The following is a 24212-nucleotide window of genomic DNA, read 5'->3' as shown; positions in this document are numbered from 1 at the left end:
TACAGAAAAGCAAACAAGCTTACCTCACCAACAAAAATCCTAGAAATCAAAGATCTGACCAAACACAAACTCATCTCTCTCTCTCGCTCTCTCTCTCTCTCATTTTTATTATTTTATAAGGTTTTTCTTATTTTTTATATTAATTTATTATTTTTTCATTGTATTTTTATTTTTATTTTATTTTATAAATCAAAGATCTGACCAAACACAAACTCATCTCTCTCTCTCTCATTTTTTTTATTTTATAAGGTTTTTCTTATTTTTTATATTAATTTATTATTTTTTCATTGTATTTTTATTTTTATTTTACACGGCATGGTGTCGGCCCATGTGGTGTTCATGTTAATTTTTAAGCCATTTAGCATCTAGTGGTGTGCTAAGCTATTAAAGCCAATTTTTGAATATGAGGTACAAGTACAACGTGGAGGGTACTAAAATGCAGTTACCCATATATTTTATTTATATTGCATATTGCAAAATATGAAGTGTGAATTACTAAGTACATTAAATTATCAGAAATGCAAATTAACTATACTCTTGGGTATTGAATAAATAACAATGTTTGTCCATTCTATTTACTTAAATCATATAAATTTACCATGCATCATAACTAAAAAAAAGGTGATGTTATTGGCAATCCAAAAAGTCATTATGCACTCCAATTTTCAAAAAACCTAAGAGAAAATTTGTAGTTTTGTATATATTGGAATGAAAAATGACTTTTTTGAGTGCCAATAACATTTTTCTAACTAAAATAGTACATAATTTCTATAGTTTTTGTCATTTATTTTGAATTTTTACCAATATCAATATTTTCATCAAAGTTTTTGATATTTTCGTCCGGACCAATATTTAAGAACTTTGAAGTGACTAAGTCTAATGTACAGAATCCACACCCACTCGGTCTACACAAACAGCCCCTATATAATAAATACCTTAGCATATGCTCTAGAGGAACTCAGTTACCCAAACAACCATTTTGGTTTTTGTCTTCTTTTTTTGTGTTAATTTCATTTCCAATCCAAATGGGTGGCCTCAAATTCGATCATGCATGATCCACAAGAAACCAATTCTGGCCACATAACCAACCCTATGCAACGTCCACAGAAGCAGAGACCCACGTCCTACGCAGCGTCCACTTGACCCTTCAATTTGATGGGGTTGTCGCCCAAAAAAATAAATTGATTGGGTATGTCGACTACACACCTACACCTCCTATCTAACGTCGCTTCAATTTGATTGGAGATGTGGACCACACAATCACTACGATATTTATTGGGATCGATCGATGCAGGATGGCCGCCGACAAATTTTACTATCTAAGCTCAGGAGGCAGGACCCAAACTCATAGCACTACGATAAAGGCTTTTTAACACTATTCATTTCGACTTTAGATCTGATTTTACTTCACAATTTAATAAAAATATTGTCTCAATTTATTATTTGAATTAAATTTTTTTGAGTAATGCTATTCCTACGCATTTATCTAATCACATTAATTAACTGACTATATTATATGTAAGTTGATGCGGTAATGTCATATAATTAATAAGATAAGTAATATATATGCAAATAATTAAAAATTAAAATTCATTTTATTTAATTAACAAGACATGACCACATCAACTACTACATAATATAGTTAGATAAATGTGTACAAATAGCATTACTCATTTTTTTTTTTTTGCAATGTACAAGGCCTCCGTTCAATTTCATCAAAATTTCTGTTTAAAAATAGTCATGTGTGTCGCATGTGACCTCTTTTTAAGAGATATTTTGATCTTCTTGGGTCCCCATGATATTTATTTTAGAGTGCCTCGATGGCTCGATCTATTCATACTCTATAATATTAGAATGAGATTGAAAGAGAAAAAGAGAAAGAGAAGAAAATAAAATAAGAGAGGAGGCTGGTTGGGGGAGGGGAAATGGGGTGGTCAGAGCAAGGGACCGCAAGCGATGGTAGCTACTGGCTTAGGGTGGAGAGAGGGAGGAAGGGAGAGTGGGGAGTTGGCTTGGGTTGCTGCACTTTTTTATTTTGTCTAAAATTATAAACTGACTTTAAAAGATTAAAAATCTCAATTCTAAACAAAAAGTGTGGTGAAACCATATTTGATATTGTAAAAAATTTTAAATTTAGGTGATAAATTGACACAAATATTAAAAAGCCTAGAACAAATACTACACCCCTGTCCCCTATTAATGATACCATATATATGAAGAGTAGTTATATTCTCACCCTTTGTCTTATTTTTTCACTTATATTTTAATAAAAAAGAAAATAACAAATTTATTTTTTTGTAAAATTATCTCTAAGGACTTGACTGAAAAAAAAATTATAGCCCTGCAGAAAACAAAATGAGGTAGTTATTTCTTCATTTAATTTCAATCAAACTGAGTTATTCAAAATTAGTAGCCAGCAGCAGCTTCCTTTAGCTTGCTCCAAAGAATTTTTCCTACTAATTACTATGAACGGACCCTCTCTACTCGTTTTTCATACTTATGAGTTGAGAATTCGGTTGGCATTAATTCTAAGAAAAAAAAAATAGATGGGTGGGTGAGTATGTGGGTAGGTGGGTAGGTGGGTGGAATAATAGTTAAGAGGGTGGGAAAAATATTTATTGATTAAGTGTGTGTTTGAGTTGATATATTAAGGGTATTATAAGATCTTATAATGAGGGGTTTAAAGAGTATTTTAATATATTTTTTCAAATTTAATGAGAAGTGTAAAAATAAGGTGGGTAGAAAAATATGATAAGGAGTGAAATACTCACTGCTCCATATATATGAACCCTTATTATATATATACAGGATCCTTCTATTAAGGTATACCTGTTGAGGTATACCCTATTAGGGTCCACACGAGTCGTTTTGTGTCGATCTAAACCGTTTATTTTTTACATCTCTATTGATAGATTATTCTTACAAATTAGTCAAATTGGAAATCATTTGCCTATCTAACTTTGATCAAATAAATGTACGAACCAAATATTTTCAATGAAACCATCCTTTTATTTTATCAAAGTTAGATAGACAAATAATTTTCGATTTGACTAATTTTTTGCAATGATGATCTATTAATGAAGATGATCTTTGCAAACGGTTCGGATTGACACAAAACGACTCGTGTGGGCCCCAATAAGGTCATACCTCAACATAAATAAGTTGATATATACCTCAATATATATATATTTATATATACCGTGGGACTCTGGTGTGTGGACGCATCCGCACAAAATATATATATATATATATATATATATATCCTCCAATACAAGTATTCAAACTCACAACCATTTTAATTCATCATCATTTCCTAGTTGTGTTTCACTCGTGCCCAATTAATTCAAATGGGTACCCTCAAATTCGACCATGACGGTCCAAAAGAACCCAATTCTGCCCACTTGACCAACCCTCTTGATCCTGTGGAGTTCAGGAGGCAAGGTCACATGATGATAGACTTCATTGCAGATTATTACCAAAACATAGAGAAATTCCCAGTCCTGAGCCAAGTCCAACCCGGCTATCTGAAACAAAATTTGCCAGATTCTGCCCCACATAACCCTGAGCCCATTGAAACCATCCTCCAAGATGTGAATGACCATATTGTCCCTGGCATCACACATTGGCAGAGTCCTGGCTACTTTGGATACTTCCCTTCAAGTGGTAGCATTGCAGGGTTTCTTGGTGAAATGCTCAGCACTGGGTTCAATGTGGTGGGGTTCAACTGGGTTTCATCACCAGCTGCAACTGAGCTAGAGAGCATAGTCATGGACTGGCTTGGACAAATGCTTGAGCTTCCCAAGTGTTTCCTTTTCTCTGGCAATGGCGGTGGTGTGTTACAAGGGACTACTTGTGAGGCCATTGTGTGCACCATGGCAGCTGCCAGGGACCAAATGCTAGGCCTAATTGGTAGAGACAATATTGGGAAGCTAGTTGTGTATGGGTCAGATCAAACACATAGCGCCCTTCAGAAAGCTTCCCAAATTGTTGGAATCCACCCAAAGAATTTCAGGGCCATCAAGACTACAATTTCAACATCATTTGCACTGTCACCTGAATTGCTACGATTGACAATTTGTTCAGACATAGAAGCCGGGTTGGTGCCATTGTTTCTATGTGCCACAGTAGGAACAACTGCAACCACTGCAGTTGATCCATTGGGGCCACTATGCGATGTTGCAAAAGATTATGGGATGTGGGTTCATGTTGATGCAGCATATGCAGGAAGTGCATGTATTTGTCCAGAGTTTCGTCACTTCCTTAATGGTGTTGAAGGTGCAAATTCATTTAGCTTCAATGCGCATAAATGGTTTTTCACCACTCTGGACTGTTGCTGCCTTTGGGTGAAGAATCCAAGTGCGTTGATAAATTCACTGTCGACGAATCCAGAGTTTTTGAGGAACAAGGCCACAGATTCAAAGCAAGTGGTGGACTACAAAGACTGGCAAATAGCCCTGAGCCGGAGGTTCCGGGCCATGAAACTATGGCTTGTGCTTAGAAGCTATGGGGTGGCTAAACTTAGGGACTTCCTTAGAGGGCATGTGAAAATGGCAAAGGTTTTTGAAGGGCTTGTGGAGATGGACAAAAGGTTTGAGATTGTGGTGCCTAGGAATTTCTCTATGGTCTGTTTTAGGGTGTCACCAACAGCAATTCGAAATGAGAGTGGTGTGTCGAATGAGAAATGTGTGAACGACGTCAACTGCAAGTTGCTGGAGTCCATCAATGGATCAGGTAGTGTATACATGACTCATGCTGTGGTTGGAGATCATATGTATGTGTTAAGGTGCGCAGTTGGTGCAACTCTGACTGAGGAAAAGCATGTAGTCATGGCTTGGAAGTTGGTGCAACAGCATGCAGATGCCCTCCTAAGGATGTATGTATGCAATTAGGATTTTTTACATTTTATCCACTTGAGTTTTTAGATCAATCTCACTTCACCATCTTAAAAACAATTGTGTCAATTTACTATATGAATTAAAAATTTCTTACAATATAAAAACTCTTGCTAATTTTGTCTAAACTTTTGTTAAAAATAAGAGTGCTTTGGTCCTTTTCAAATTCTTATTATTAGAAAAAAAATAGTTTTTTTACACTTTATCTTTTTTGGTACAATAAAAAACTGAATTGAAAAGACCAAAACACCCTTATTTTTAATAAAAATTTAGATAAAATGAGACAGAGGTGGTATACTGCAACAAATTTTTAATTTAAGTAATAAATTGATACAATTTTTTTTAAATGGTGGAGTAAGATTGAACTCAAAGTTCTTCGTAGATAAAATGTAATAAATCCATGCAATTAATATAAACTTTATTCCGACAAAATTCTCATCTCAGTAGATATGAATAAAAAATGTCTAGGTGTTGGATTAGTGGAAAGTAAGTCTATCTATGGAGGAAGTCCACCCCAACTAAACAAAAATTAATTGGACACTCCTTGTAGTCCGTGGAGGATTTTCGATCGAGTTGATAGGCTGTTTGTATTTTAATATCCTCGATCAAGTTAGCTAGAGTGCTGTAAGCTTTAATGTCCATGGGAAGAGCACGAATATCGCATCCCTTTACTTAAATAATAAAGCTATATTACTAATGTCAATTTAATTAATTAGTTCTTCGAATAAACAGTCGTGGAGTATATAAAGTGAGATATTATAATTATGCAGAACTATTGCAGCACAAAGAATATCTAACACTAATTGACACCAAATATTATTTTGAATCCGTCTATCTTACAATATAGTCTTATGATTAAAATCATCCGTCTTAAGTCCTTTCCAAAAATATAAATTACCATGATAATTCTAATATTTAGTTGAAACTCAAGGGATTATTACTTACATAGTTACATGACTTGCCATATTTTCCACTCACATCCATATTCCATCTCATGTATAATACTTTTTTCTCAAAGTAATATATATGGGTACGTAGATCCGTGCCCATGAGCTACAGAGATCAGCTAATTAATGGAGTTGGGTTGTAGGAATATAAGTTGATTCCTATCGACCGTACTCGTTTGCGAAGTCAAAGCCTTTGTGGAAAAAGTCTTTATTATTAGTTTATGGTTATAGACCCATTCAATTCATCAACAATATTGCAACAGTTTTGAATTTGGTTCTCGGATGCATATATGACATCATATATAGTAGCTAGGTAGATCTGCTTCCAATTGCATGCATCGATTATTTCAAACTCTGCCTTCCAACAAATTTGAGTTCTATATGATTCTTATGAAGTTATGAGTCCTGTTCTTTACATATTATGATTCATGAGATTTGGGACAATAGTATATATATATTACTCTCTAGACACAGGCTTGATGAGAGTTTCTATCAAGTCAGCATAGTCAACACTGTTGACTACTGTATGAACACACTTGTAACCATTCATTCAACTCAATACAAGATTAATCAATTCATTATTGTTATCTCATAAGTATATGCTGGTAGGTAGCAGACAATAAAGAAAAGTAATTTAACAGTAATTGCAGAGAAAAAGATGAAACTTCATTATTAATTCCTTGCAGGACTTTTTGTGAGGCCTTTTATACAAAAAAGAAGAATAACCTAAGTCCCTATACATAGGTCTAGAGGGACACGAAATGCTTATAATAAAGTATTCAAAAAATAGTTGAATTATTAAGATATTTAATCCCACGGTAACAAGAAAAGCACATGGGCCAAGGGAGGTTGCAGTCAATTGAGCTTGTGTATACCCTATGGGCCATGAGGCCCTACATATATATATATATATATATATATATTCACACAGGTTTACAAAATAAATTATTTCAATTTTGCCGAAACAAAGTTATACCAAGAAAATTATAAAGGAAATTCATAGCAGAATAATAAAATCTTGATATCATCGACATCTACAGTATGAAATTGCTGGATTTTCAATCGGATCTCATTGCTTTATTTAAAAAAATTATACTTGCTGGAGGCCTAAGGCCCAAAGCCCAAAGCCCAAGAAAGTAACTATACCTTTTATTTTTTCAAAAAACACAGATGTATCATGTATGTGCATGCATGCAACGTGATGAGAATTGAGTATATGAAGAGATGGGGTTATTATTTACGCAAGGGATGAAAAGAAGTTGTTGAAGAGAAGGGAAAATATATGAGTAAAAATAATTTGATGTTGAATAACAAAAATGGGTTAGTGTACATAATTTCATGAGCAATATGAATATGATGCTCATGCTCTGTTTATATTTTATCCACGGGTATTGTGCTTCTATATTCTAAAACAATGTCATTAGTAGTTTTGAGCTAAAAAATTAATATTTATGATTTATTTATGCATGGTAATCAAGTGAAAGCTTAGAATGACGTAATTTTTTTTTTATACATATAAACACTAATAAAACAAAATTAAGCAAAGAATTTGGCCTCACGTCCCAAGCCATATGTCAAAATTCAAATGTCAATGATAGCATGGATGACATGTCATAGTTGTTAGAGTAGTTTAACTTGGCCTTGTTAGAGCTTTTGTTGACTGCTTTAATCATTACTGAATGATTAAAGAATTTGGCCAGGACGTGAGGCCAAATGGATGACTGCTTTAATCATTACTGATTCATTAGAGCTTCAGCTATTGTATAATTTGTATTTGACCATTCTTCGATTTCAGAATGAAAGAGCAAAACAAATATTAATTTTATGAAAATAAAAAGTACGATTGTATTTAGCAGAGTAATAATGTTCGTCATTTAATAATTAGTATTTTAATAAGGCACTTAATAGGTTCTAAATCGTTCTTTTAAATATTGAATTTTCATTGAATAACTTAAAACATAAGAAAGTCTTATATATCAAAATAATTAATAGGTTACGATCATAGCAGTCTTAGGGCTCGTTTGAAAATGTTTATTAGGAAGCGTTTATGCTCAACAGCGCTTTTGTTGGAAGTGTTTATGCTCATAAGCACATATAAATTTTTATAAGAATTCAAAGTGCTTCATACAAAAAAACTTGAACATAAAGTATTTGACAAATGTTTCTCAAAAATCACTTGAAACTACTTTTATAATTAAGAATAACTTTTTTATAAGAAAGTCAAACGCTATCAATTAAAAGCACTATTATTCATTTTTGTCAAACGCTAAAAAAAATACTCATATTAATTTAAAAGCGCTTTTGGCAGTTTCAAAAATAATATCAAACAGGCCATTATTTGCGTGCACACACATGTCACAATTTAAATTTAATTCAAAATAGTTATTTTCTAATGGTTGGAAATAATAGTTGGAAAAAAGGTTGAGGTAATAAGTATTTTCCTTTTCCAAATGGTGAATAGAAAACACACAATTAATTCACTTTACATGCCCTAATTGAACTTTAATCATTCAAACCGTTTGAATACTCCTGCGTTTCTAGTAATGAGCTCGATCTCAGCGATTAGATCATATACACGAATGACTCAGATAAATAGTCAGCTTTTTTCCTCAATGACCCACACACTCACTCTCTCTCCATCTCTCTCTGACTTGCAATTCGCCTCTTCACTCCCTTAATCCAACGTTTGCTTTTCTTCTCACCCAAGGCCGACACACCCCAACAACAAAGCGAGTCCCGAAATGGGCCTCTGATCGCTTGCCCTATCTGTTTATCTGGGTACATGTGAAAATATTGTTCATCCTCTAGGGTTAGGGTTTTCTCGATCCAATAGACACACTAAATTGCACTCTACTCTCTACCCTATTCTCATCGTCGATCATGGGGTAAATAAACAAATCTTTCATCGTCAATTTTAGGGTTAGGGTTGATTAAATCTCGACCCTATTGCACTCTATATATATATATATGATTCAATAATTTTATTTCTATTTGTCTTGCTTTTATTTGTTTCTGATTTCTGTATGAGCAAATGGTTAACGTTCATTCATTGAATTGCTTTTTTATTATTCTTGGTTTTAATTAATGCATATGCAGTTTGTTGTGAAAACGAGAGAAAACAATCGAAGATGTCATCAAGCACTCACTCTCCTTGCGCCGCGTGCAAGTTCCAGCGGCGGAAATGCACGCAGGAGTGCGTGTTCGCGCCGTACTTCCCGCCGGACCAGCCCCAGAAATTCATCAATGTCCACAAGGTGTATGGCGCGAGCAATGTGGCCAAGATCCTGAACGAGCTCAACGCCGCCCACCGCGAGGACGCTGTAATCTCCCTGGCGTATGAGGCGGAGGTCCGCCTCCGGGACCCCGTTTACGGCTGCGTGGGGTTCATATCAATCCTCCAGAACAGGCTCAAGCAAGTCCAGAACGAGCTCTACACCGCCAAGAAGGAACTGTCCACCTACATCGGCCCTCAGGCAGTGGTGATCCCCTTTTACCATCCTGACAACAACGGCAGCTCCATGCCGCTGTTGGGAGTCCCAACAGGCTCTCCGCCCTGCGGCGGAGGGCAGTTGGTGATTCGCGACCCTCAGCAGCAGCTGCAACAACAAATGTTTGAGGCTCAGCATCAGCAGGACCTGGTGAGGTTTAACATGAATAGTGGGATGGATGCGGCGGCGAGCTCGGTGAATGGGAACGGGTATAATCAGATGGGTGGTGGTGCAGGTGCTACTTCTGGTGTGGTGCAGCAGCAGGGAAGCTTTGATCATAACAACCCTTTTGGGCAGATTCTTCATCAAACACAGCAGCAGCAGCAATCCCATCATCATCAGCTTGATTATCAGCTTCATGCTCAGCTGTTGCTGCAACCACAGAAATCAGAAGGCGAGGAGAATTGATGATGATGATCGATGATCAGATATTGATCACCACCATCATCTTCTCCATGCCTTTTTCAATTAATAAAACAGTTTCCCATCATCCTTGGTATGTGTTCGTGCCCTACAATTTCTTTTATTTATTTTAATACCAAATTGTGCTTTGCTTTTTGATGGGGTTCTGCTGGTTTTATTGTAATTGATAATTGTGCCCATTTTCACTTATTATAAATTAAGTTTGTGCACATGAAAGTGTGTTTCTAAATTTGATCATTTTGATATTGTGTTCTTAGGTTTAGTCCTTTGTAATTCATTCAAGGTATGTAAATATATGTATACCATTTCTTCATGTCTCTCAGTTCTGGTTTTTAAAATTGATTGCTTGTGCAAAATGATCAGTTCCTTAAATGTCTTTTCTTTTGTTTCTATCTTCCTTTTCTGAGAAAAGAGACTCTCTAGCTCTTTCTTGGGTTTATTGTACGTGGTCTAAAGTTTGTGTGTTTGCTCACTAAGTTTACTGCTGAATTGTACTGACTGTGTGTTGGATTTGGTATTAAATGAGGCGCAACAGTGAGACTTTATATATATATCACGTGTTAGATCACATGATGAGAGAAAGAGACGCAAAAAATGTATATAACTGTAATAGATAAGTTTTTTTCAAAATATAAATGCTATCGGCTTCGTCCATGTGGATATTGATAAGTACGTGACCAAATTAAGGCCTCTTTTCTAGTAGCGATACCATCAGTTCTGTTAATTTTTCTGTCCAAATCAGTTCTAAAATTGTCATTTTAAGTCTATTTGCAATCTGCTGAGAAATCGACAAATATATAGAAAACTTACAACAATTAGGAATATATATGCATTTATATAAATATACTCAATAAGGGGTAAGAATTTAATGCGGATGAAAAATAAATAAGCATTGAAGAGAAGGGAATATATGTGTAAAAATAATTTGAAGTTGAATAACAAAAATGGGTTAGTGTACATAATTTCATGAGCAATATAATATGAATATGATGCTCATGCTCTGTTTATGTTTTATGCACGGGTATTGTGCGCGCTTCTATATTCTAAAACAATGTCATTAGTAGTTTTGAGTTAAAAAATTAATATTTATGATTTATTTATGCATGGTAATCAAGTGAAAGCTTAAAATGGCGTAATTTTTTATTTATTTTTATATATATAAACACTAATAACGCAAAATAAGCAAAGAATTTGGCCCCTCACGTCCCAAGCCAAATGTCAAAATTCAAATGTCAATGATAGCATGGATGCCAAATGTCATAGTTGTTAGAGTTGTTTAACTTTAATTAATCTGTTACAACTTAATTAGATTTGTCAGTCTTTCGATGTGTTAGAGTTTGTTTGCTTCGCTGACTGCTTTAATCATTACTGATTCATTAGAGCTTCAGCTCTTGTATTTGACCATTCTCCGATATCAGAATGAAAGAGCAAAACAAATATTAATTTTATGAAAATAAAAAGTACATTTGTATTTAGTAGAGTAATAATGTTCGTCATTTGATAATTAGTATTTTAATAAGGCACTTAATATCTTCTAAATTGTTTTTTTAATTGAATTTTCATTCAATAACATAAAACATAGGAAAGTCTTATATATCAAAATAATTAATAGGTAAGCGTCATAGCAATCTTAGAGCTCATTTGAATCTGTTTATTAGGAAGAGCTTTTGTTGAAAGTGTTTATGCTCATAATTAAACACATAAAAATTTTGAAGTGCTTTATGTAAAAGCACTTGAAAGTACTTTATGAGAAAGCACTTAAAAGCACTTTTATGAAAAAGTACCTGACAAGTGCTTCTCATAAACCACTTGAAAGCATTTTAATTTATAACCAAAAATCACTTTTATTTATTTCTGTCAAATACTATCAAAACCACGTACTTATTCATTTTTGTCAAATGTTATAAAAAATGCTTGTATTAATTTGAAGGCGTTTTTGACAGTTCCAAAAACAATGCCTAAGAGGTCCTTATTCACTTGCACACACATGTCACAATTTAAATTTAATTCAAAATAGTTATTTTCTAATGGTTGGAAAGAATAGTTGGAAAAAAGGTTGAGGTAGTAATAAGTATTTTCCTTTTCCAAATGGTTAATAGAAAACACACCATTAATTCACTTTACATGCCCTAATTAAACTCTAATCATTCAAACCGTTTGATTTTCATCCAACATTTTAGAATATGATATGTGTTAATTAGTCAATTTATATAATAAAATAGAATAGTTTTTGAATTATTTCCGAGTCTGAATGGCTGAGATTGTTTCGGCTTAAATCCAATGGTCGGTTATCTATTTTCCAAATTTATTTTTCCGCCCATGCATGAGAATTGATTCCACATCTCTCTCTTTAATTAATTGTCGTTTCTCTCTCCTTAATTAATTTTTTAAAATTTACTTTTTGTTATTTATTAAATTGATTACGCTTGCCAAAATATTGGTGTTTACACAATAGAAGAGCCGATTTGCACTAGCAGGAGCGAGTGTAGAGAGGCTAGTCTATATAATAAAACAGAATGATTTTTGAATTATCTCCAAGTCCGAATGACTGAGATCGTTTCAACTTAAATCTAATGGTCGGTTATCTATTTTCCAAATTTACTTTCCCACCCATGAGAATTGGTTTACCGCCTCTCTCTTCTTAATTAAATGTCGTTTCTCTCTTAATTAATTTTTTCAAATTTACTTTCGGTTATCTATTAAACTGATTACGCTTGCCAACTCACTGTCCTTAATTACGCTTGCCAAAGCACTCTCCTTAATTAATTTTTCCAAATTAATTTTTCTTTTTTTATTAAACTGATTACTCTTACCAAAATATTGATTTTGCGCAATAGAAAGAGTCTATTCACACTCGCGGTAGAGGCTAGTATATATATATATATATATTGTGTTTAAATACTCCTGCGATTCTAGTAATGAGCTCTCAGCGATTAGATCATATAAATAGTCAGCTTTTTTCCTCAATAACCCACATACTCTCCATCTCTCTCTGACTTCACCTCTTCACTCCCTTAATCCAAAATTTGCTTTTCTTCACATCCAAGACCGATACACCCCAACAGCAAAGTGAGTCCCGAAATGGGCCTCTGATCGCTTGCCCTATCTGTTTATCTGGGTACATGTGAAAATATTGTTCAACGTCTAAGGTTAGGGTTTTCTCGATCCAATAGACGCTCTAAATTGCACTTTACTCGATCTCTACCCTATTCTCATCATCGATCATGGGGTAAATAAACAAATCTTTCATCGTCAATTTTAGGATTAGGTTTGATTAAATCTCGACCCTATTGCACTCTATATATACATATATATGATTCAATAATTTTATTTGTTTCTGATTTCTGTATGAGCAAATGGTTAACGTTCATTAATTCATTGAATTGTTTTTTTTTTATTAGTCTTGGTTGTAATTCATATATATGTAGTTTGTTGTGAAAACGAGAGAAAACAATCGAAGATGTCATCAAGCACTCACTCACCTTGCGCCGCATGCAAGTTCCTGCGGCGGAAATGCACGCAGGAGTGCGTGTTTGCGCCGTACTTCCCGCCGGACCAGCCCCAGAAATTCGCCAATGTCCACAGGGTGTATGGCGCGAGCAATGTGGCCAAGATCCTGAACGAGCTCAACGCCGCCCACCGTGAGGACGCGGTAACCTCCCTGGCGTATGAGGCGGAGGCCCGCCTCCGGGACCCCGTTTACGGCTGCGTGGGGTTCATATCAATCCTCCAGAACAGGCTCAAGCAAGTCCAGAACGAGCTCTACACCGCCAAGAAGGAACTGTCCACCTACATCGGCCCTCAGGGAGTGATGATCCCCTTTTACCATCCTGACAATAACGGCAGCTCCATGCCGCTGTTGGGAGTCCCAACAGGCTCTCCGCCCTGCGGCGGAGGCCAGTTGGTGATTCGCGACCCTCAGCAGCAGCAGCAGCAACAAATGTTTGAGGCTCAGCAGCAGGAGCTGGTGAGGTTTAACATGAATAATGGGATGGACCCGGCGGCGGTCTCGGTGAATGGGAACGGGTATAATCAGATGGGTGGTGGTGCAGGTGCTGCTTCTGGTGTGGTGCAGCAGCAAGGAAGCTTTGATCATAACACCCCTTTTGGGCAGATTCATCATCAAACACAGCAGCAGCAGCAATCCCATCATCATCAGCTTGATTATCAGCTTCAGGCTCAGCTGTTGCTGCAACCACAGAAATCAGAAGGCGAGGAGAATTGATGATGATGATCGATGATCAGATATTCATCACCACCATCATCTTCTCCATGCCTTTTTCAATTAATAAAACAGTTTCCCATCATCCTTGGTATGTGTACGTACCCTACACTTTCTTTTATTTATTTTAATACAAAATTGTGCTTTGCTTTTTGATGGGGTTCTGCTGGTTTTATAGTAATTGATAATTGTGCCCATTTTCACTTGTTATAAATTAAGTTTGTGCACATATGAAAGTGTGTTTCTAAATTTGATCATTTTGATATTGTGTTCTTAGGTTTAGTCCTTTGTAATTCATTCAAGGTATGTATATATATATGTATACCATTTCTTTATGTCTCTCAGTTCTGGTTTTTAATGTTGATTGCTTGTGCAAAATGATCGATCAGTTCCTTAAATGTCTTTTCTTTTGGTTCTATTTTCCTTTTCTGAGAAAAGAGACCTTCTAGCTCTTTCTTGGGTTTATTGTGGTCTAAAGTTTGTGTCTGTGCTCACTAAGTTTACTGCTGAATTGTACCGACTGTGTTTTGAATTTGGTATTAATGCTATAAAAGTTGCAATTCGGCTTAATTCATTACTGCTAATTAGCAGCAACATATATGTTGTGAGAAGGCACACAAACCACGCAAACCATGCAATATAAGGATATACATGAGTAAAGACTAAAGAGATAAAAACCAAAGGCAAAATTAAATACACGTTATGCACGTAGTTTGACAAATTAATTAATTACATACTTACATGCATGAGAGGAAGATTGAAAATCCACTATAAGTCAAACAATTACAAGAATTAATTTCATGCACCTTTTGACCTCGCACATTCATAACCTCACATCCAAGAGCTCCAATGCATCTTCTGCCAAGTGCCAGCTATCGAATATCTCACACACACTCATTATAACCTAGACCCTTGTGCTCTCAAGTTTCCCAAACATTCTCTAATTTGGTGTCTTCTTGTATACCCTTAACTGCACCCTTTGGTATTAGCACTCTTGGCGCAACCTCCTTAATTCTCTTGATATACATATATATTAGTCCTCTTTGACATGATAGACACTCTCTAGTACGTTTTGGAACATCTAATTCTGTCGTCAAAAGCTCACACAATCAACATCCTCTTCCTTGTGAGAAGACTCCCACAAACTGCTTTAAGTCAAAGCCGGCCATCAGATCCCTAGATAGAACTAATAACTCTAAATTAAATTCTTTGCAATGAGGTTTAACTAATTCGATACTTTAATTACTATTATTATTGTAAAAGTGAGAAGCTAATTACACTAGAAAGTTACTCTATTAGATGTGCTTGCATAAATATGTTTCTTTTCCTTCTTCTGTTTTGCTTTTTAAGTATAATTTTCCCTAGCCTCCTTCTAGTATTTGTTGGTTAAAAATTTACTGCCACAACATCATCCCTAATGATGGTGCAGTACGTTCAGTGCCATGCTATATATACTTCCATACAATAAATGCATTACTTGCTTATATTAAAATCTGAGGAAACTATATAATTATATGCATAATATAAAGGGAATTTGCAGGTTGCTGAATTGTTAAAGAGATGTCATGGGAATTTAATTGGTACTTGTCTTTGAATGATACATGTCATTTTACAATTTGTGGGGTATTTGCGTGTACTGATGAAGGTTTTTCTAGTAGTATTGCTCTTCCCTCTTCATGTAACTAAAGAACAAAGACTCATGAAGGGAATATATATGGCTTCAAACTATCATCGAGGCAATGAAGCAATATTTCTCGGTAATTGAAGTAAAATTTGAAAAAATTCCACTGTGAATTTCTTTAAATTGCTTTTTTCTCATACTCAGCAATATGGAATATATATATATATGTGTGTGTGTGTATATTTAAACTTGGCCTCTTAGGAAATTGGTGCTCTATGTTATGTGTACCTGTTTGAATCTGCTAAACATGTAGAATTATAGACCTATGAATGTCCTAATTGCAACTTAATGCTGTGCATTGCAATAAAACTATCTGAGGCAAACTAATTATGTGAGTAATTATTTATTAATTATTAATTATTGTTAAGTAAGTAATTATTTGTTATTGTTTGACTTATTTCTTCTTTTTTTAATCCATTATTTGCAGTTTAATTTGTATTTCCAGCAAACAGATGAAGATACATACAGAAAAAGAAATTATGAGATTGGATCATGAAGATGTGTGAGAGTGTAGGCTAGCTTATAGTGTGAGGATTGTTTTTTTATCATACTCTATTTGGTGATGGCTTTTGAAATGTACGTAAGAGACTTTGTCTTCCATCCTCGATCAATATTTTCTCACAAACATTTGAAATTTGAAATTCATGAAGACCTGGGAACTCTTTATAATTAGAGCTATTGTGTTTCCTTCTAGGCTCATTCATCTTCAAATTTATTTTTGCTGTTGTTCTTTGTTACTCAGGAAAAGTATTACTTAATTACTGCTGCAGCAGTACTAATAATACGCGCAAGAATAATTTGCTAGTGCAGTATATCCCAGCAAGACAAATTAAAGGGACCATTCTACATTACATTTTTGGTTCTACATTACCGGTTAGACTAGTTTATTACGGTAAAAATTTATTGCTGCCATATCTGACTCTACATATTACTTTCATTGCAAACTGATATTTATAGTACTCTTATTCGATTAATGAGAATAACTTTTATAAAAAATGAGAACATCATATCTTGTTTACAATTATTCAATGATGAGAAGGATCATATGTGTAAAACATAAGCCAAATTGAAACTATTTAGCCATATTATTTGATTATTATTAATAAAATTTTAATTTTATTTGACATATTACGTGTTGTCTGCACAATTTGCATAATTTGAATGACTAAACCATATAGACATTTTTAATTATTGAATTATATTGAGGGTGGTCCCCAAAAGGAATATTCTTGCCAAATGCAGAAGAATATTCAAAACCGTATGGACATTTCAGAAACTAACAAGAAAAGGCTTAACCATAGAAAAAAAAAAAAAACAAATAAATGTCTTGTCCAAACAAAGGGAATACAATTTTAAAGAGTAGCTGTAGGCTGTAGCTCTAAGGATGCCACGGTAGTGCATTTTATAAGTTAAAAGGAAAGTCACAAAAGCTAATAAGAGAGACAGGCCGGGTCTTTCACTCTTTTATGATGTATATCTGTACAAGTACATACCAGTACACCAAATAAGAGAGAGATGGTCACGAGTGGACATAAAGGCCAACATTTTGCCACTGCCTCGATGGTAGAAGGCTATGGATTCCCAATGCAGTTGATTGGGGAGTTAATTACACTTACACATTCTGAGGTTTATCGTCTTTTCACATATACTTCTTGGAATTTCAAAAATTACACATACACCCCCTGAGGTTTCAAAACTATTGCATATAACCCCCTATAAGAAAAAAAAATAAATAAATAAAAAAGAAAATATTTGTATTGAGGTTGGACTTTACACCTTTAATAATCTTATTAGGCCATTTCACCCCTTAGCATGTTTTTTTACATAATTTCTTATCATTTTTCATCTCATATAGGGGGTTATATGCAATTGTTTTGAAACCTCGGGGGTGTATGTGTAATTTTTAAAACTCCAAAGAGTATATGTGAAAAGACGATAAACCTCAGTGGGTGTAAGTGTAATTAACTCGTTGGTTGGGTCAGGACATGTTTACTTTTACTGACATATGACATTATCTGCCATATATCATGTGCCAAATAAATTATGAGCCACAACTCCATAGAGGCTATGAGTGCATTTAACACGGGACAACGGTTGGTGTGTCAAAATGAGGTGCAAGAGTAATAAGAATTTCATATAACGAGTGTATATATTTTTATGTTTATTTTTTTTATTATGTGTTAGATCACTTGATGAAAAAGAGATGCAAAAAATATATATAATGTGATAGATAATTTTTTTTTTTTTTCAAAATATAAATGTGCGTTATCGTATGTCTTCATCCATGTGGATATTAATTAGTGACCAAAGGTTTCTTTTCAAGTAGCAATGCCATCATTTCTGTTAATATTTCTGTCCAAATCAGTTCTAAAATCGTCATTTTAAGTTTACTTGCAATCTGCTGAGAAATCGACAAATATAAAACTAACAACAATTAGGAACATATATAATTATACTCAATAAGTACTTAGTATTATTTGTTGGTTTAAGATTATATCTAAACATTCCGCAAAAATGAGAACTCCAGCCCAATCTTGTTAAGGAATTATATGTTACACGCACTGAAGCTTGCTGTTCATCAACTGTCATTCGGGCTCTCTTTACACCTGGTATAGCTGGCAATGTTGAATTATGGAGCACAAAATTAAGCTCAACAGCCATGCTATAAACTGAAGACTCCTTAAGATTATTTTTAACGCATTTTGTGGAATCCAAAGGGACTTGCATCTTGGACTGCAAGGTGACCATTCTCAATTTCTCATGCATCTTTGAGCAATTGAGCACAAGATATTTGACTCCTGTGCAACTGTAGCAGTTTCAGTCATTGCAAAATGATAGTTCGGATGATTTTAACCCTAATTTAGAAGGAAAAATGAACGGAACAAACGACATTTATTATTTTGACACAATAATTGCCACTATGCAACAATAGTTATTTGAAACTGTATAAAAACAATACTTATAGATATATTTTATGTTTTTTTTTTATATATAAACATGTTAAAAATTAATTAAATCAACATAAAACACAAAATTCAAGTTTATGGAGTCATATCCACCTGCCGCCCGCATTATAACGTAAAAATTATTGTTACTAATTGTCATTGTTTGACAGTGGCAATAATTGTTACAGTTTGATATTGGCAATCTGCCCAGTTAATTTTAAAAAAAAAAAAAACACACGTCGAGTGCTTGACACAAAAAATACGGAACCTATTGTACATAGGTTTATTTGCCAAAAAATGGACTTATTTGTTAAAAAGAAGACTTATTTGTCATTGTAATTTTTTAGGTGAGTTTATTTATCATTAAGAACTGTAAAATAGATTTTAAAATCATTTACTTTTAATTAAATGGGTAAATAATTATCAATCTAACTAATTTTTTACAATGATTTTTTCCCTTAAATATTTGAGGATTCACTTTTCATTTTTTGTTATGATTATATGTCATGCAAATATGCAATCACTGTAACAAAGAATCGGGAAAGATAATGTAAATCTGAGAGGATTGCAAAAATAGAAAACAAAAAAACAAAAAAAACGTGCCATGACCATTGCATCATGCATATTGCGTGCTAATATATTTCTATCCACAAAAGAAGAAGAGAGACATGGCATTTCCATTCTGATTGGTTACATCCGAAAATATGGGACAAAGAAAACCAAGAGTTAGGGGATACTGTTTGGTCATGGATTTACTGTGACTGAGATCCGTACTAATTCATTACACTGTATATAAACACAGGCCTACACCGACCATTTGCAGAAAAATTAAAGAAATAACAGAGGCCCAGGTTGCCCAGCCCCATCTGATTTGGACATGACCCTTGAAATTAAGAAACTCGATTATAAACAGTAGTACATGTACACGTGCCTTCTCTCTTCATCTGTCAATTTCACAGGTAGCGTTGCTGTTATATGTTTATTGTGATGAGTCCACTACCAACGAGTTAAATTTCGTTTTCTAGAGTAATTAAAATTTTGACACTAGTTTATGAATTTTTGTCAATATTTTTTTGAAATTATTGAATTTTTAAAATTTCGCCAAAATTTTGCTCCGAGGAACAAACCCAGCCATTTTTCTATCTGTCTTCTCCATTTTTCTGTCTGTCTTCTCCTTGGTAGTTACAAACTCAGCACCAGCACAATTGGGGAGGGAAGAGAGAGAATAGAGAGAAAAGAGAAGAGATCGGTGAGGGAGACAATCAAATCAGGGAGGGACTTGGGAGAGAGAGATCTGCACTGGAGAAGGATGAAAGAGAGAGAAGAGAAATAGATATATCAATGATATGTCATATGCTGAGTCGCATAGTGGCGGTTGAGAGAGATAGAAATGAAAGGAAAGAAGTGGAAGGCTGCCAGGAAGGAAAGAAGAAAAAAAGAAAAGGGAAGAAGAAAAGTCACGCCCACAGGAAGAAGTGGAAGCCAGGAAGGAAAGAAAAAAAAAAAAGGAATAAAATAAAATAAAATAAAAGGAAAGAAAAAGAAAAAAAAAAAAAAGAGTTTAGGGTTAATTAGGGTTTGAGGTCTTTGGGCAATTGGAAAGAAAAAAAATGGTTTGGAGTTTCGTTTAAACTCTAAATCATAATATATTTCTATATAAAAAATAATTAAAAATACTCTAAATACTCTAAAGGGCATAAATCTTAATATCTTATACCATATTTTAAAGAATATAGAGTATATAGGATTTAATGTAATTTTAGGGCATATAAAATATAGGGTTTAGTGTATAGATTATAGAGTATAAAAAATATAGTAATTTTATTTATTCATTATATTAATTTTATTTAAAGGTATTTGCCTCCAGCGCGCATTATATTCATCACATATCATATGAAACCTATCATATAATTTGGTTTATTCAATATTTTTTATCAATGTAGTAGATAATATGTGAAATAAACATATGGTAAATTTTATTCAAAATTTTTGTATTTTGATAGTAATTTTCGTCTAATTTTTGTCAAAATTTAAAAATCTTCGAAATTTCCATCAAAATTTCCTCAAAATCCGAAATTTTATTTCTTGGTCACTACTTCAGAATTTAGCATAGATGACGTTTTTTCTGAGTCATCTTTGACATTTTAGGATAATACGTTTTAGATCCTATAGTTAAGCTATTAACCAAAACAAGAACTAATTAATTGATTGAACTATATAAGAACTAATTGATCGATAAAACCGAAAAATCAAATCAAATTAAGTCGTGACATGCTCATCAGGATGACATCTGCATGCTCCTTCACCACCTTCCAAGCCATGAGAATGTGCTTCTCCTCAGTGAGAGTTGCACCAACAGCACACCTCAACACATACATACCTCCAACCACAGCATGAGTTATGAATATCCGACCCGATCCATTAATGGCCTCCAGCAACTTGCAGTTGATCTCATTTACACACATTTCATTCAAGGCACCATTCTCATTTCCAATTGCCGATGGTGACAGCCTAAAACAGACCAAAGAGAAATTCCTAGGTACCACAATCTCAAACCTCTTGTCCATCCGCACAAGCCCTTCAAAAAGCTTGGCCAATTTCACGTGCCCTCTTAGAAAGCCCTTAAGTTTAGCCACCCCATAGCTTCTAAGCACAAGCCACAGTTTCATAGCCCTGAACCTCCGGCTCAGGGCTATTTGCCAGTCCTTGTAGTCCACCACTCGCTTCGCATCCGTGGCTTTGTTCCTCAAATACTCTGGACTCGTCAACAGTGAGCTTGTCAACGCACTCGGACTCTTTACCCACAGACAACAACAATCCAAACCGGTTAACAACCATTTATGTGGATTGAAACTGAACGAATTCACACCCTCAACACCATCAATGAAATGCCCAAACTCTGGACAAATACAAGCACTCCCTGCATATGCAGCATCCACGTGGACCCACATTCCGTAATCTCTTGCCACGTGGCATAGTAGGCCCAGTGGATCAACGGCATTGGTTGCGGTTGTTCCCACCGTGGCACATAGAAAGAGTGGGACCAGCCCGGCTTCTATGTCTGAACAAATTGTCAATCGGAGCAATTGGGGTGACAGTGCAAATGATGTTGATTTTGTAGTCTCAATGGCCCTGAAATTCTTTGGGTCGATTCCAACAATTTGGGAAGCTTTTTGGAGTGTGCTATGTGTTTGATCAGACCCATATACAACAAGCTTCCCTATGTTGTTTCTACCAATTCGGCTTAGCATTTGGTCCCTGGCAGCTGCCATGGTGCACACAATGGCCTCACAAGTACTCCCATGTAGCACACCACCGCCATCGCCGGAGAAAAGGAAAGACTTGGGAAGCTTGAGCATTTGTCCAAGCCAATCCATGACGATGTGTTCAAGCTCAGTTGCAGCTGGTGATGAAACCCAATTGAACCCCACCACATTGAGTCCGGAGGTGAGCATTTCGCCAAGAAACCCTGCAGTGCTGACATTTGAAGCAAAGTATGCAAAGAAATTGGGGCTCTGCCAATGTGTCAAGCCAGGGACAATATGGTCATTCACATCTTGGAGTATGGTTTCAATGGGCTCAGGGTTACGTGGGGCAGAATCTGGCAAATGTTGTCTGAGATAACCGGGTCGGACTTGGCTTAGAACTGGGAATTTCTCTATGTTTTGGTAATAATCTGCAATGAAGTCTACCATCATGTGGCCTTGCCTCCTGAACTCCACAAGGTCTAGAGGGTTGGCTATGTGGGCAGAATTGGGTTCATTTGGATCGTCATGGTCGAAATTGAGGCTACCCATTTGGATTAATTTGGAAATGATGAGGAAGAAGAAGAGTGAGATTGATTAAAATGGTTGTGAGTTTGAGTACTTGTACTGGAGGATATATATATAGTAGCTAGTGAAGGTTATGAGTTTGGGTCCTGAGCCTAACATATCAAAATTTTGTTAGTGGTCGTCCTAACGGTACGATCAGAATAAATATGGTGGTTGTTGTGTAGTCCCAGCTCCAATCAAATTGAAGGGTCAAGACCAAGTTAGATAGGAGGTGGGGGGCTCCGCTTGGCTGTTGGGCTTGGTTTGATATACATGCTTGAATTAGATAAAATAAAGGGTGAATGTCTTCATCTTCAAGTACGAAGATGGGGAAGAAGAGATGAATTAACCAAAAGAAAACTTAATTATCCTCACTAATTCACCATTTTTGGAATTGAAAGAGATAAGTTTTTTCGGTTGATTAACTCTTTTTTTTTTTTCCTATCATCTTTTTTTAAGTTAGAAACTTATTTCTTTGAATTAATACACATGAATCTATCCCTTTAATTTATTCAATTCAATTTTATGTATCAAAGGAGACCTTAGTTTTTTGGTAACTAAGGGTGTTATGAGTCAGTTTTCGTACATCAAACTAATCTCTTGGGCCGATCAAAAGCCGGCATCTACACCGAGCTTAGGAAATTCACAAGAGATTTTACCTCCTTTGCTGTTTGGCTCCAAGAATCAAACTGAAAACTCAAACTCGGGTGGCTGAATTTACACCTACACCCAGGGACGGACGCACATACAAGGTTGGGGGGTCGGGCTACCCCGGACGGCGGAGCAAGAAGGCTGTGACATCTGGACGGCGACACGGGCGACCCCCCAAAGAGAAGAACGACGACCCCCCAGGTGTTCGATGAAAGTCCTAGCCGGCTTGGTGCTGCAGCGCAGCAGCGGGCTGTTTTTTTTTTTTTTTTTTATTTGTTTGTGTGTGTGTCTCACACTCCTGCTGCTAACTAAACTAACCCGAGTGTGTCTCACTCTCACTCACTTGACATTTCCACTTCCACAACCCAACCCACCAGCCCATCCACATGTTCATGAAGTAAATTAGTGTGTATACACTCCTGCTGCCAACTAAACTTACAATGCGTTAATATTGTTTCATGAAGTAAGTAACTAATTACTCTCATTTGGACCAAGACCAACCCCCAGCATTTCGCCGCCGGCCCTCCCTCCACCTGTCGTCGCCCCTGCTGCCTAGTGCCACTAACCCAGCCCCTACCACCAGAGTCAGTCACCTGCTCGGTTCCTAAAATTTTTTGCCGCCGCCAGGCTCTACCTAACCATGACCCCCCAGGTTGGGGATCCTGGATCCGTCCCTGCCTACACCTCCCAAACCGAAACATTAGTTTTCGAGACAAGTCTGGCCTAACTCTACTCTTTGGCTTGTTGTTTATTCTTGGTTTTAATGTGCTATATGTGGTGTAGGTGGTTTGTTCTTTGTCCTATTATTTGAATGCTATCAACCTAATTTGTCATGCCTAGGCCTACCAGCTGATCTGTGGTGAACAGAAAGTAGCACCAAATGCATGATGCAATGTTCCCGGCACGTTTTTTCTATTATTCAATTCTTCTCTTTTAGATGTATATCCTCTCATTAGCTTAAATATCTAACTTTTAATCCAAGTGGTTGTTTTATATATCTAATATTTAACCCTATAAATATTGGGTTGAAGTGTTGAACCATTGAATTTTTTATAGATCGATTATTTGGATTGGAAACCAAACAATAGTCAAGACAAGAAAGGGATCCAAATTGGTGTATTTTGCTTATTTAGTATAGACAAGATTTTATT

At 35.5% G+C, this 24212-nt stretch overlaps 2 protein-coding genes and 2 pseudogenes across 2 annotated transcripts; 3 read left to right on the top strand and 1 right to left on the bottom strand.

Annotated features, from left to right (window-relative positions):
- The first annotated feature begins 3271 nt into the window (after nt 1-3271).
- On the top strand, nt 3272-5595 carry LOC147297188 (phenylacetaldehyde synthase pseudogene; annotated as a pseudogene).
- Nucleotides 5596-8967: 3372 nt separating this feature from the next.
- On the top strand, nt 8968-9735 carry LOC147297187 (LOB domain-containing protein 10 pseudogene; annotated as a pseudogene).
- A 3475-nt stretch (nt 9736-13210) lies between these two features.
- Nucleotides 13211-13975, top strand: LOC147297186 (LOB domain-containing protein 10-like). Its single transcript, XM_086235697.1, has one exon. The coding sequence runs from the start codon at nt 13211-13213 to the stop codon at nt 13973-13975; it is 765 nt and encodes a 254-aa protein (XP_086091823.1).
- Nucleotides 13976-20847: 6872 nt separating this feature from the next.
- Nucleotides 20848-22395, bottom strand: LOC147297185 (phenylacetaldehyde synthase-like). Its single transcript, XM_086230055.1, has one exon. It carries the CDS (start codon nt 22393-22395, stop codon nt 20848-20850), a length of 1548 nt encoding a protein of 515 aa, XP_086086181.1.
- Nucleotides 22396-24212: the final 1817 nt, after the last annotated feature.

The sequence above is a fragment of the Dryas octopetala genome, chromosome 1, assembly GCF_963921425.1.
Source record: "Dryas octopetala chromosome 1, drDryOcto1.1, whole genome shotgun sequence".
Lineage (NCBI taxonomy): Eukaryota > Viridiplantae > Streptophyta > Magnoliopsida > Rosales > Rosaceae > Dryas > Dryas octopetala.
The sequence above is the reverse complement of the archived record's forward strand: the minus strand, read 5'-3'. Positions and strand labels throughout refer to the sequence as shown.

Coding starts and splice junctions, on each gene's coding strand:
- LOC147297185 (XM_086230055.1), bottom strand. CDS start 22,395: ATGGGTAGCCTCAATTTCGACCATGACGATCCAAATGAACCCAATTCT.
- LOC147297186 (XM_086235697.1), top strand. CDS start 13,211: ATGTCATCAAGCACTCACTCACCTTGCGCCGCATGCAAGTTCCTGCGG.